Here is a 14496-nt window from a genome sequence, read left to right on the forward strand (position 1 = left end):
CTGACTTTGGGCCCCAGGCTCACTGCTGACACACTCCAAGAACCAGCTCTGTGATGGAGTCACCATTCCCCCTGTTTCACTCATGATGCGATTGAGGTGCAGAGAGGTTCAGAGACTTGTCCATGGTCACACAGCTAGTAAGTGGCAGTCAGGATGGAAATGCAGAGCCCTTCTCACCAGACACCCACCGTGTGCCTTACTGGTTTTTCTCCAGGTCGGAGTATCCTGGGATTCTGTGTCCAGAGGGCACTTTGGAATCCAGGGTGGATGGGGGCAGGGGTGTGCGTGGAGAGCAGCTCAGGGTGAGGCTGGGAGAGAAGTGGAAGGCAGGTGTCAGGCTGTGTGCTGTGACAGTAGGGCTGGCATGTGGGGAAGGGCTGGTTGCCCTTGGGGGCCGCAGGGGGGTCCTCAGGGTGTCCAGGGTCAGCCCTTCACACTCCTCTCGCCTGGTGTCCCTTTGTGAAGGTTTGTCATCCAGCTGCTGGAGGACCTGGTGTTTTTCGTCAGTGATGTCCCCAACAATGGGCAGAACGTGCTGGACATCATGGTCACCAAGCCCAACCGCGAGCGGCAGAAGCTGATGCGCGAGCAGAACATCCTCAAACAGGTGGCCGCGCACACCTGGGGCTGGGCGGGCCCCGGGGCCGGCCTATGGCCGGCGAGCAGGACGTCTTTTATTTATTTATTTCTGTATATGTGTATTCTCTTTATTTTTGGCTGTGCTGGCTCTAGTTGTGCACGGGCTTCTCCTTGGGCTGGCTTCCGTTGTTGCAGAGCCCGGGCTCTAGAGCACAGGCTCAGTAGGTGTGACCCACGGGCTTAGTTGCTTCATGGCATGTAGGGTCGTCCCAAATCAGGGATTTGGCATTTGCAGGTGGATTCTTTACCACCGAGCCACCAGGGAAGCTCATCTTTTTGACATGAGCTTGCTTTTCACGTCTCCAGCTGAGCTGTGGCCTCCCTTCTGTTTTCTCATCGCTTCTTTAAACATTTTTAAAAAATTATTATTATTTTTTTAAAAATTTGAGGTGTGGCTGATCTCATCACTCTTTTTTTTTTTCATCACCTCTAAAAATAAGTATTTATTGCACTCTTACCATGTGCCAGGCTCCGCCCTTAGTGCCCTGCGTGAATCACCTTATTTAATCCTCCCAACCCAGCGAAAGTCTTATTAATTATTATCCCCATTGCACCCTCGAGGCATGCAGAGGTTGGAGTCACTTGACCGAGTCCACATCTAGGAAGCAGTAGGGCCAGGATTTTCGTGCAGATGTTAGAGAACTTGTGCTTTAAACAGATTTTTTTTTCCCCAAATTTTTATTATGAAAATTTTCAAATGTTGAGCAAATATTGAAAGAACAGTGAACATGCACTCGTTACCACGTTGCCAGTCTGGCTTTCTATAACTCTACATCACCCCCGTGTCCACGCGTCTCCAAAGAGGGTGCACCTTACCTCTAAACGCTTCAGTGTGCATCTCCTAAGGATAAAAGCATTGTTCTCTGTAAGCAGAGTCTCGTTACCACACCTAAGAAAACTAGCAACAATACCCCGTCCAGATCAATTTTCTGTACCTTTCCCCAAATGCGTCTTTAAAGCTCGTTTTTTTGGGGTGGGGGAATCAGGATCCAATTAAGGTTTTCTCACTCCGTGTGACTCTGGCTCTGTGGTTGCTGTTCTGTAACAGCTTTTCACCCACACCCAGTCCCTGAGTTAAACTTGTTTTTGGACAAGGCAGGCCTGCTTCTCACCTCTTAAGCTCTGGCTACCCTGCTGTGGCCTGCCCTTTCTCTTAGCCTCAGACCCCTGAGCTGCAGCCACCCTCAGCTCTCCCCCCCAGAGGCTGAGCCAGGCCTGGGACCTGAGTAGAGATTCAGATTCGCAATGGGGAGGGACCGGCCGAGGCCAGTGTCCCGGGGACTCCAGCCGGGAGAGGGGAGCGGGTGAGCGGTGGGCTGGGGCCATGTCCAGCTTAGAACCAGCTGGGGGTTAATGTCAGGGTGGCCTCCGGGCAGGGTCAGCATGAGGCTGAGGGTGATGAGTGGTGTGGGCAGATGTGGGGCTTCTTCCCGACTGTCTGTGCTCCCTAGATCTTCGGCATTCTGAAGGCCCCGTTCCGCGACAAGGGGGGCGAGGGCCCCCTGGTGCGGCTGGAGGAGCTGTCGGACCAGAAGAACGCGCCCTACCAGCACATGTTCCGCCTGTGCTACCGCGTGCTGCGCCATTCCCAGGAGGACTACCGCAAGAACCAGGTGGGCCGCCCGCCGCCTGGCCTGCTGCCCTCTGCCCGCCGGCAGGCTCCCGCGCTCCTGCTTTCCTTCACCCCGCGCGTGCTCCCCAAGGCGCACCCCGGTGTGCCAGGCGCTGTCTCATGGGGATCGGACTGTAGGCTGGTCCTCACGGCACACAGCCTGGCTCCGTCCTTTGAGGGACCTCACACTGGGTTTAACGTTCCACGGTGGCTGTCTTGAAATTCTTAGTTTTTGAATAAGAGTCCTGCTATTTCTTTTCTTTTTTTTTAAATATTACCTCTAGTTTAATTTATTGAAGTACAGTTGATTTATAATGTTTTTAATTGCTGCCATACATCTGTGTTTCAGTTATATATATATATATATATGTGTATATATATATATATATACATACATATATACATTTAAAAAAAATATTCTTTTCCATTATGGTTTGTCATAGGATATTGAACAGAGTTCTCTGTGCTATCCGTTAGGATCTTACTGTTTATCCATTCTATATATAAAAGCTTACATCTGCTAGCCCCAACATCCACTCCACCCCTCCCCCAGCCCCTCCCCTCCCCAGTCTGTTCTCTGTGAGCCTGTTTGTTTCATGGATAAGTTCATTTATGTCATATTTTAGATTCCACATGTAAGTAATATCATATGGTATTTGTCTTTCTCTTCTTAATTTCCCTTAGTATGGTAATTTCTAGTTGCATCCATGTTGCTGTAAGTGGTGTTATTTTGTTCTTTTTTATGGCTGAGTAATATCCCACTGTGGGGTTTCCCTGGTGGCTCAGTGGTAGAGAATCTGCCTGCCAAGGCAGGAGACATGGGCTCGATCCCTGTGTTTGGAAGATGCCCTGGAGAAGGAGATGGCAACCCACTCCAGTATTCTTGCCTGGAGAATCCCAGGGGCAGAGGAGCCTGGGGGGCTGCTGTCTATGGGGTTGCACAGAGTCGGACACGACTGAAGCGACTTAGCAGCAGCAGCAGCATGTCTTGGCTATTGCAAATAGTGCTGCTGTGAACATAGGGGTGAATGTATCTTTTTTAGTTACAGTTTTGTCTGAATATGTGCAAGGAATAGGATTCCTGGATCATGTGGTAATTCTATTTTAGTTTTCTGAGGAACCTCTGTACTATTTTCCATAGTGGCCACACCAACTTACATTCTCACCTACAGTGTGGGAGAGTTCCCTTTTCTCCATACCCTCTCCAGCATCTGTTGTTTGTAGACTTTTTAATGATGGTCATTCTGGCTGGTGTGAGGAGGTACCTCATTGTATTAATAGTTTTGATTTGCATTTCTCAAACGGTTAGTGATATTGGGCATCTTTTCATGTGCCTATTGGTCATTTGTATTTCTTTGGAGAATTGTCTATTTAGGTAGGTCTATCCATTTTTCAATTGGGTTCGTTTTTTTGTTGTTGAGTTGTATAAGCTATTTGTATATTTTGGAAGTTAAGCCCTTGTTAGGCACATTGTTTGCAAATATTTTCTCCCATTCTGTAGGTTCTCTTTTCATTTTGTTTATGATTTCCTTTGCTGTGCAGAAGTTTATAAGTTTGATCAGGTCCCATTTGTTTATTTTTGTTTTTATTTCTATTGCCTTTGGAGATTGACTGACAGAAACACTGGTACAGTTTGTGTCGGAGAATGTTTGCCTGTGATCTCTTCTAGGAATTTTATGGTGATGTGTCTTACATTAAAGTTTTTAAGCCGTTTTAAGCTTATTTTTGGTGAGATGGTGTGTTCTAAGGTCATTGATTTACATACGGCTGTCCAACTTTCCCAATGACACTTGCTGAAGAGACTTTCTGTTGTATATTCTTGCCTCCTTTGTTGAAGATTAAGTGACCATAGGTGTGTGGGTTTATTTCTGGGTAGAGTCTACTATTTCATTTTCACCAGGTCCCACCAATCATGTAGCTGGTCTGCTAACAGACAGGGTCCCTCCCTCATGGGGGTTTCATTCTGGCACGGAGCTAGATGGGAGCTAAATAACGATGTTACAGAAACCCACCCTTGGCCCAGGGCTGGTATCCTCTCCTGGACCCCTTAGCTTCCTAGGGTCTGGGTCCCCTACTGGTGTCTGGGGGCCCGGGAGGCAGCGTTCTGGAGCAGAGCGGGCCCCCTGTGACCCTTAGCCTGGCTGTCCCTAGGAGCACATCGCCAAGCAGTTCGGGATGATGCAGTCCCAGATTGGCTATGACATCCTGGCCGAAGACACCATCACCGCCCTGCTGCACAACAACCGCAAGCTCCTGGAGAAGCACATCACCAAAACAGAGGTGGAGACCTTTGTCAGCCTGGTGCGCAAGAACCGGGAGCCCAGGTGGGCCCCCTCGCTGGTCCCACCCCGCTGTCCCTCCCCGCTCCCAGCGCTGCCTGGGGAAGAAGGCCACTGACGCTGGCTGTTAAATCTTGAACTCCTTCTGTACTTGTTGGTAAACTGCCCCCTCTCTGAGGGGGCCCTTCCTGAGTCCCCTCCCAAATTTGGCCCAATTTAGCAGTAAGAGTGTTGACTCCCGGTACAGTGGGAGGCCCCCAGAACCTTTTTTAGTAGGTGAGTCAGCGCGCGCAGCGAACCAGTTAAATATTTTGAATATCGCTCCTCCCCTGGGCGTCCTTTTCTCTGCCCCTCGGCAGTTAGCCCCAGGGTGATGCCCACGGGTTGTCCCTCTCCCGGGGTAGTCCGCAGCCCCAGCTCTAAGCTTTGGAAAGGGAGGAGGAGCAGTAAGCTGCGAGCTCCAGGGAGCTGGTGCTGCCAGCTGGGGGAGCAGAGGGGGCTTTGCCCCATCCGGGGGGCCGCCTCTGAGCCCCTCCCGGCTGTCACCTCCCCAGGTTCCTGGACTACCTGTCCGACCTGTGTGTGTCCAATCACATCGCCATCCCCGTCACCCAGGAGCTCATCTGCAAGTGTGTGCTGGATCCCAAGAACAGCGACATTCTCATCCAGACCGAGTGAGCTGGCTGCACTGTCTCGCGCCCGCGGTTCAGTCTCCCCAGGGCTCCCCCCTGCCCGGCTCCCCGGCCGCCTCAGAGCTTCAGGCTAGAACAGGCTCTCCGCAGACACCAGCGCCTGCTGTGGGCCCAGCTCGGTGCCTGGCATGGTGTGGGGAGGGCGGAGCCGCAGAGGAGAGGGAGCCGAGGCCCCGGCCTTCCTGGAGCTCCTGGTCCGTCTGAGGTCCTGACCGCCTGGGAGCCGGCCAGCCCTCAGCGCAGCTCCGGGAGGGGAGGCCGGTGTGGCTGCGGTGCTGGGGCAGGAGGGCTCCGGGCCCCACTCCGATCGATGGTGCCGCGCGTCCACAGGCTTCGGCCCGTGAAGGAGATGGCGCAGTCCCACGAGTACCTGAGCATCGAGTACTCAGAAGAGGAAGTGTGGCTCACGTGGACCGACAAGAACAACGAGCACCACGAGAAGAGCGTCCGGCAGCTGGCTCAGGAGGCGCGGGCCGGCAATGCCCACGACGAGAACGTGCTCAGCTATTACAGGTGCCCAGGGTCCCCCCGGCTGGCCTCGGCCAGGCCCTGCCCTGGGATGAGCCCCAGAGGCTTCTGGGGGTGCTCCTGCTTCCTTCTTCACCCGAGAGGCCAAGTCAGGGTGACTGGGTGGCCCGAGGAGCATTTGTTGGCCTGAGTACAGGCTCAGCACAGTGGCCTGAAAGAGACCCACACCCGTCTCCCAACAGCCATATTTTAAAAATAAGAACACTAGGTAACACTCATCAGACCCTCACTGTGTCCCTGGCACTGGTCAAAACACTTCACCCGATCACTCAGTTCAGCCTCACAACAACCCTGAGAGGTAGGGCCTGTCATTACCCACATTGTAAAGTTGTGGGGGGCAGGTGTGCATGCGTGCTAAGTCACTTTCAGTCATGTCTGACTCTTTGTGACCCTATGGTCTATAGCCCACCAGGCTCCTCTGTCCATGGGATTCTCCAGGCAGGAACACTGGAGTGGGTTGCCATGTCCTTCTCTAGCGGATCTTCCCGACCCAGGGATTGAACCCTTGTCTCTTTATATCTCTTGCGTTGGCAAGTGGGTTCTTGACCATTAGCGCCACCTGGGTAGCACGCACGCAGTGCACACCAGTCTTCAGCAGGCCCAGGCATGTGCTAGAAGCCCTTGAGAGCCCACCTGTCATGTCCTCACCGTCCTCCTTGCCCCACAGGTACCAGCTGAAGCTCTTTGCCCGCATGTGTCTGGACCGGCAGTACCTGGCCATCGACGAGATCTCCCAGCAGCTGGGCGTCGACCTCATCTTCCTGTGCATGGCGGACGAGATGCTGCCCTTTGACCTGCGCGCCTCCTTCTGCCACCTGATGCTCCACGTGCACGTGGACCGCGACCCCCAGGAGCTGGTCACGCCCGTCAAGTTCGCCCGCCTCTGGACCGAGATCCCCACGGCCATCACCATCAAGGAGTGAGCTGGGTGGAGGAGGGCGGGCAGGGCCTGGCTGGAGTGGGAGGACCCCGGGGACGCTCACGCCTGGCCACCTCCACCTCCTCCAGCTACGATTCCAACCTCAACGCCTCCCGAGACGACAAGAAGAACAAGTTTGCCAGCACCATGGAGTTCGTGGAGGACTACCTCAACAATGTGGTCAGCGAGGCCGTGCCCTTCGCCAACGAGGAGAAGAACAAGCTCACCTTCGAGGTGGGCTGGGGCTCCGCGGGATGCTGGCGTGGTCCCGCCCCTGGTCTCGGCCACCCCTGGGGTGGGCCGTGCGATCCGTGACCTAACTTCCCTCAGCGTTCCTGTCAGGGCGGGGAGACCGTGCAGACCACTGGGACTCCCCAGGAGGGAGGCTTCTCTCCTGACTCCCTGGAGAGGGCTCCCTCCTGGTCCACTCACCCTATCAGCGCAGGGCTGGGTCGCAGGCGGGAGCCCCCACCCCCTGCTTCCTGCATTTCTGCCCTGTCCTCCCTACAGTAGCCTCCTCTGCAGGCCAGGCTTCCTCGGTAACTCTCTGAGGTCTGGAGGCGCTGATCTGGGACCCTTGGCTCCGTGTCCACGCCTCCCTGACATCCTAGCGACCGGACTGTGGATTATACCAATTGACTGTCAATTATACCAGCTGAGCCCGGCTTGCGCGGGGCGGGCCCCGCCCCCACGAGACCACGCCCCTTGCGAGGTCCCACCCATCACTGTTTGGGCTCACGCTGGCCTCGGTCGTGCCTTCTCTCCGCAGGTGGTCAGCCTGGCGCACAACCTCATCTACTTTGGCTTCTACAGCTTCAGCGAGCTGCTGCGGCTCACGCGCACTCTGCTGGGCATCATCGACTGCGTGCAGGGCCCCACGGCCATGCTGCAGGCCTACGAGGACCCAGGCGGTGAGACATCGCTCCCTGGCGCTCATCGGCTTCCCCTTAGCAACGGAAGTCCTCTCCCATTCACCCTCCTGGGCATCCTGCCTCCTGGCTCTGCTGCCAGGGGACGTCTGGGGTCCCTGTCTCCTCCAGACTTGGCTGGACCGGAGAGACCCTTTCTCTGAGCAAGCGCTGTGGAGACCCTGGGGTCTGGGCGAGTTGCCTTCCAACATATCCTGGTCTTGAGGGAGATAATGAGGCCCTGCCTGGGGAACTCCGGGTCAGGTGGGGAGACACACCCTGTTATCCAGGAACAACCATTTGAGAGGAGACACAGCCTTGCTGTCAGGGAGGCATAAACTCATCTAAACAAAAAGCGCCCAGAGACTGACCCCAGGCTTTGGTGCGGTCCACACATTGTCCCTTGATCCCTCGTGCTCTGTAATAGCTCTTGTGATTTTTCCACCGGAGGATTCTCACTGATCTCCCCACACGGTTCACCTTTGCCCAGCCCTCCCTCTTTTTCACAGATTTGGGAAAGCTCACCTCCCCCAGGAAGTCTTCCTAGGTTAGCCCTGCCCCTGCAGGGTGGCTTTGCCCTGCAGCTGACGGAGACAGAGGTGGATGAGGTGCCCCTGCCATACACCCGCCGTGACCCCCTTGCTGCTCCCCACCCCACAGGCAAGAACGTGCGGCGGTCCATCCAGGGCGTGGGGCACATGATGTCCACCATGGTGCTGAACCGTAAGCAGTCTGTCTTTGGTGGCCCCAGCTTGCCTGCCGGTGCCGGTGCCCCCGAGCCGCTGGACAGGAGCAGGTTTGAGGAGAATGAAGACATCGTGGTGATGGAGACCAAGCTGAAGATCCTGGAGATCCTGCAGGTGGCAGGCGCACCGGGAAGAGGGTGGGGCGGGGGCAGGTCCGCGTGGGCTGGTGGGGTGAGCCCCCTCAAGGCACAACCTGTCGTGCTGGGAGGCTCCACACGGAGCTGTTTAGCCCAGTGATTCTCAAATCCCTGGCCAGGAGCGTCAACCTCACCCGGGGACTTAGAAATGCAGGTTCCTGGGCCCTGCCCGAGATTTGCGGATGAGAGATGTGGGAGGCGGACCCGCAGTCTGTGTGGTGAGAAGCCCTCCCGGTGATCCTGATGTGCACCAGGCCTGGCTGTGCCCCCTCGTCGTACAGACGAGGAAAGGGACATGGCGAAAGAACTTTCCTGCAGTCACACAGACTTTGAGGCAGAGCTAGAGGTTTGAGAGCCCATTTCCTGGTGGGGTGGACACAGCTGGCCTTCTTCTTGGTCTGAGGCCCCCAGCAGCACTTGGGGAAGGGGCTGACGGGTCCTGAGGAGGGAGAAGGACCCTTGCTTTTGCTGTGCTGCCACCAGGGGGTGGGAAGCGTGATGTGGCCTTCCTGGGGACCCCATCTGTGCAGGGCCTATTTAGAATAGTCAGAAGAGGGGACTTCTGACTCATTCTTGGGGCTGGGGGCTATCAGATCTGAGTCCTGGGCTTGGCCGGAGGCACACAGAGGACAGAGGCAGTCAAGGGTGTCTGAAAACTCCTGTGTCCTCAGCCCCACCCCGCAGTGGTCTCCCCTGCTCCCCTACATTCCTTGGTTCCCTCGGGCCCCTGGGAACCCCAGGGTCTGTTTGCCAGAGTGGGATGGGAGGACCACAGTCCTCTGGATCTGGGGAACTTCCTTCCTATCCGTGTCCATGTCCAGCCTGGGAAGGAGCGACTCAGTGGGCCAGGATGGGGGTGTCTGCCTTGTTCTGAGATGAGTACCGCCCCCACCAGTGGGGCAGGAGCTGGGGACAGGCGCCCTGGACCTCCCTGGGAGGAGGAGTCTTTATTTATATGTTTTATTGAAGTATAGTTGATTTATAATGTTACTAATTTCTGCCGTGCAGCAAAATGATTCAGTTATATGTATGGATATACATTCTTTTTGTATGTTTTTCTGTTATGGCTTATCACAAGATAGTAAATGTAGCTCCCTGTGCAATACAGTAGGACCTGTTGTTTATCCATTCTGTATATAATAGTTTGCCATATATTATCTGCATATATTATATAATATATTATCTACATGTATTACATGTAATTATATTACATATAATGTAATGTATAATATACATATACATATATTACATATAATATGATCTGCAACCCCGAATTCCCACCCCCTCCCTCCCCCCCCTCCCCCTCCCCCTGGCAACTGCAAGTCTGTTCTGTCTGTGAGTCTGTTTGTGGTCCACAGGTAGGTTCCTTTGTGTTGGTCTAGTTTCCACATATAAGTGGTATTATATGGTGTTTGTCTGCTTGAGTCACTTCATTTAGTATGATAATCTCTATCTACATCCATCTATGGTGCTGCAAATGGCATTGTATCGTTCTTTTTTATGGCTGAGTAGTATTCTATCACACACACACACACACACACACACACACACACATTTTCTTTATCCATTCCTCTATTGATGGACATTTAGGTTGCTTCTTTGTCTTGGCTATTGTGAATAGTGCTGCCGTAAATAGAGGTGCATGTATCTTTTTGAATTACAGTTTTGTGCCGGTACATGCCTAGGAGTGGGATTGCTGGATCATATGTGCCTAGGAGTGGGATTGCTGGATCATATGGCAGCTCTATTTGTAGCTTTCTGAGGAACCTCCAGACTGTCCTCCACGGCGGCTGCACCAGCTTGCATTCCCGGGGGAGAGGAGTCTTGCTGCCTTGGTTGTAATGCCCCACGGAGTCCTGAACATCCGTGCGGGGCCTCCCCAGTGCTGGGGCTCATCTGGGGTGGCCCTTTACCCCTCCTGCCGCGAGGTTGGCCTCAGACCTGTCCTCACCCCATCCTCTCCCCTTCTCCAGTTCATCCTCAACGTCCGCCTGGATTACCGCATCTCCTACCTGCTGTCCGTCTTCAAGAAGGAGTTTGTGGAGGTGTTTCCCATGCAGGACAGCGGGGCCGATGGCACGGCCCCCGCCTTCGACTCCACCAGTGAGCCCCCGCCCCTCCCTGCACCCCAACTTCAGGCTGAGGCTGTGTGACTCGATGCACCACAAGGGGCTGCGGTCTGGGGCCACCTCTGGCCAGTGCCCAGCCCTGCCCTTGTTTCCCAGGCTGCAAGGGCCTTTTTCCTCCCCATTGTCCCACTTACTCGCCCCAGAGAGGGAGCAGGGTGGGGGTCATTCCCTCCAGTTCCTAAATGAAACTGAGGCCCATGGGAGGCAGGGGCTTGCCCACGACCATCGTCAGTGAGAGGCTGAGCCAGACCAGCTCCCCCAGCCAGGACCCCGCTCGCACCTGCAGGGCTGTGGGCCGCCCCATGGGCCCCTGCCCTGGGCGGTTCCGCCTCCACCCCTAGGAGAGGCAGGCAGACCTGTAGGGCCATGGGCCGCCCCACTGGTACCTGCCCTGGGCGGCTCCACCTCCACCCCAGAGGCAGGCAGAGGGGTGGCCGCCCAGCCAGTGTGGGGGTGAGGGTGGTCTGGGCGTCACCCTGCTCCCTCTGCCTGTGCTCCCCATTGTCCTGTGTGCGGACAGCTTCCAGCCTCCATCTGCCCCCCCTTACTCCCCGCAGCCGCCAACATGAACCTGGACCGCATTGGGGAGCAGGCGGAGGCCATGTTTGGAGTGGGGTGAGGCCGGGGTGAGGCGGGGGGTGTGGGTGGGGTTGGGTGGGTGCTGAGGATGCAGGCTGGAGACCCTTCACTCCTCGGTTAATCTTCCTGCAACCCCTTAACCAGGCCCTGGGGCGGAGGTCCCCCGACTTTGTGCTCTGACTCTCCCTCGCCTGCCTAAACCCAGTGTTACCAGGGCTCCTTGGGCCCCGGCGTCATTCTGGCCATCCCCCTGCCTCCACTCAGGGCAGTTTGTGCCTATTTATTTGTCAGGACCTGGGCCAGGTAGCTGGAGGTGCATCCCTGTGTCCACAGCAGGGAGGCCAGGCTGCTCTTCATAGGGGGTGGGCGTCACTCCAGGAGCTGGGGGCTCTTAACTATTTCTGTGCCGTACCCTTGATGTCTGGTGAGGCCTTTGGCTCCCTTCCCAGGATGGAGTTTTTTTTTTTTTTTAATTTTTGGCCCACTGCGCAGCTTACAGAATCTTAGTTCTACAACCAGTGATTGAACTCAGGCCCTCGGCAGTGAGAGCACTGAGTCCTAACCACTGAACCACCAGGGAATTCCTAGAGTAGCATTTTAAAATTCAGAATGGAATGCACATAGGATGATTATTACAAAGGAAATCAGTGGCATTGGGATGCAGTTATCAAAATATTGGAGAAAACAAATTTGAAGTGACAGTTATATATGTGCTTCTTTATTAACACATGAAATAACAACCTGCACCAGGGGTGTAATTAGTACCATTCCTTTGAAGTCGTGATGAATGTAAATGATATTTTGTAATTTCTGTAACAACTCTGAAGTGATGGGAAAACATCTGTGATTTTTTTATTGGTGACAAAGTCACAGGTACTGCTCATTTTTCTCACCGAAGGAAACACTACATTTTGGTGAAAAGAAAGATCAGCTTTCCCCCAATCTCTGTTCGCAGCCTGTGCCTCTTTCTGTGAATCCCTTGGAGGGGTCTGTGGGTCCCCTGTGAGGCATCCTGGCCTCAGCTGCATCCCCGCGGAGCATCATGTGGACCTCAGGGGACACGGGGTTCCCCAAGGTGCTCACGGTGGTGGCTGTTTGCAAAGTCAGCAGGGGGACAGGGTGCCCTGGCTGTCTGGCAGGTGGCAGGGAGCCTGCGTATCCCCCGACTGTCACACCTGCCTGCCTCCCCTCCCCCCTCTCACACCTCACACTTCCTCCCTCCCCGCAGGAAGACCAGCAGCATGCTGGAGGTGGATGACGAGGGCGGCCGCATGCTGCTGCGCGTGCTCATCCACCTCACCATGCACGACTATGCCCCACTGGTCTCGGGGGCCCTGCAGCTGCTCTTCAAGCACTTCAGCCAGCGCCAGGAGGCCATGCACACCTTCAAGCAGGTGTGCCCCCCACTCCCCCAATGGAGCACCCAGCCCTTGTGGAGGTGCTCTCACCTCCCCTGATGGAGCACCCAGCCCTCATGGAGGTGCTCCCCCATCCACTGATGGAGTGCCCAGCCCTCGTGGAGGTGCTCCCCCTCCCCCGATGGAGCACCCATCCCTCGTGGAGGTGCTCCCCCTCCCCCGATGGAGCACCCAGCCCTCATGGAGGTGCTCCCCCATCCACCAATGGAGTGCCCCCCCATCCACCAATGGAGTGCCCAGCCCTCATGGAGGTGCTCCCCCATCCACCAATGGAGTGCCCAGCCCTCGTGGAGGTGCTCCCCCATCCACCAGTGGAGTGCCCAGCCCTTGTAGAGGTGCTCCCCCATCCACCGATGGAGCACCAAGCCCTTGGGGAGGTGCTCCCTCATCCCCCGATGGAGCACCCAGACCTCGGGGAGGAAGGCCTGAGGGGTCTTCCTGGGGGCCAGAGGGTCACCCAGCCCTGGCCACACACAGCGCTGGGTGGGGGGAAACAAGGATGGGGCAGCTTGAGATGCATCCCTGGGGTTTGGCCTTGCTGAGCTCCTTGCAGGTAACACCACCTAGAGTCTTGGCAGCTTTGATCTCTCAGCCTGACTCCAGGCCTTATGTCATGTCTTATGAGACAGCATATTATAGAACTCTATCATGGGCACCTTTGCTATTTCGCATCGTGCCTGGCACAAAGTCACCTCTTACCAAGGGGACTGGCTTTGTCACTGTGATGTCACGCAGTCTTGACAGCTCCCAGTGAGAAGGAACTGGCGTTTAACAGGTACGCCCGGTACCAGGCACTGAGCACCGGGCTTGCATTCGTGGAATTCTCCAAGCAGCCTGACAGCGGGGTTTCGACTCTCATTCCTGCTTTACAGATGGGGGAAATTGACGCCTGGGGGAGCTTTCCTCCCTTACCCACTGACCCAGAGCAAGTGAGGTGGTGACGGAGTCAGGCTCAGGTCCTGTCACTCGGTGATGTCAGCATGCTTTGCTCTGCTGCCCTGTTCTGTTCTATGTGAACAGGTGACAGGCCACAGCAGCGTGTGACATGAGCCAGTGAGTAACTGAAGCCAGGTGATGAGATAGCTTACTACCAGGGATGCAGGGAAGTCTGTGGCCAATCAGGGAAAGCTTCCTGGAGGCGGTGGACTTAGAGCAGAGCCATAAACACCAAGTCAGATCTGGCTCAGTGGAGAGGAGCAGGGGTGGAGAGGAGAGGCCAGAGCAGAGAGGCCTGGACAGGGCATGTGCTGGCGTCTCTACGAGGCCATGGACCTGGGGGTGCCCACCTCACCAGGCACGCTCGTGGTCAACCTTCAGGTGCAGCTGCTGATCTCGGCCCAGGACGTGGAGAACTACAAGGTGATCAAGTCTGAGCTGGACCGACTGCGGACCATGGTGGAGAAGTCGGAGCTGTGGGTGGACAAGAAGGGCAGCGGCAAGGGCGAGGAGGTGGAGGCCGGCCCCGCTAAAGACAAGAAGGAGGTGCGTGGGGTGTGGGGGCCAGGGCAGGGCCCCGAGGGCCGGGCCTGGCTGACCCCGCTCCCCCGTCCCCTCAGCGGCCCACAGACGAGGAGGGCTTTCTGCACCCGCCTGGGGAGAAGAGCAGCGAGAACTACCAGATCGTCAAGGGCGTGAGTCCGGGTCCTGGGGGTGGGTCTGTGGGCCCCCTGCCCCGGAGGCCCCATGCCGCCTCTCCTGCCTCCACTCCAGCTGGCTTGCAGGAAATCCTCCAGCGTTCTCCGAGTGTTAAACACAGCCCTGCCAAGGTCCAGATGGAATTATTTTAAAGCTGAAGGAATTTAGTGAAATTCCACTTCACAGTCAAGTTGTTCTGTTGACTTTTGCAAGTGGAATTGGCTTTTCCGTGCTCGCAGCCTTGTCGCGACGGTCGGGTTTGGTGGCCGCAGCCC

General features: G+C 55.8%; 1 protein-coding gene across 1 annotated transcript in view; it reads left to right on the forward strand.

Annotated features, from left to right (window-relative positions):
- The window catches only part of ITPR3 (inositol 1,4,5-trisphosphate receptor type 3), a 68104-nt gene that overhangs the window by 34435 nt on the left and 19173 nt on the right, over window positions 1–14496 (forward strand). The window contains exons 14-27 of the mRNA XM_043450965.1: window positions 466–607; window positions 2091–2252; window positions 4403–4575; window positions 5085–5204; window positions 5553–5735; window positions 6418–6669; window positions 6759–6903; window positions 7439–7580; window positions 8238–8437; window positions 10434–10563; window positions 11147–11204; window positions 12397–12562; window positions 13904–14068; window positions 14143–14217. Coding sequence (XP_043306900.1) covers window positions 466–607; window positions 2091–2252; window positions 4403–4575; window positions 5085–5204; window positions 5553–5735; window positions 6418–6669; window positions 6759–6903; window positions 7439–7580; window positions 8238–8437; window positions 10434–10563; window positions 11147–11204; window positions 12397–12562; window positions 13904–14068; window positions 14143–14217 — 2113 coding nt within the window. The remainder of the gene's footprint in view (window positions 1–465; window positions 608–2090; window positions 2253–4402; window positions 4576–5084; window positions 5205–5552; window positions 5736–6417; window positions 6670–6758; window positions 6904–7438; window positions 7581–8237; window positions 8438–10433; window positions 10564–11146; window positions 11205–12396; window positions 12563–13903; window positions 14069–14142; window positions 14218–14496) is intronic.

The sequence above is a fragment of the Cervus canadensis genome, chromosome 28 (genome assembly GCF_019320065.1).
Source record: "Cervus canadensis isolate Bull #8, Minnesota chromosome 28, ASM1932006v1, whole genome shotgun sequence".
Lineage (NCBI taxonomy): Eukaryota > Metazoa > Chordata > Mammalia > Artiodactyla > Cervidae > Cervus > Cervus canadensis.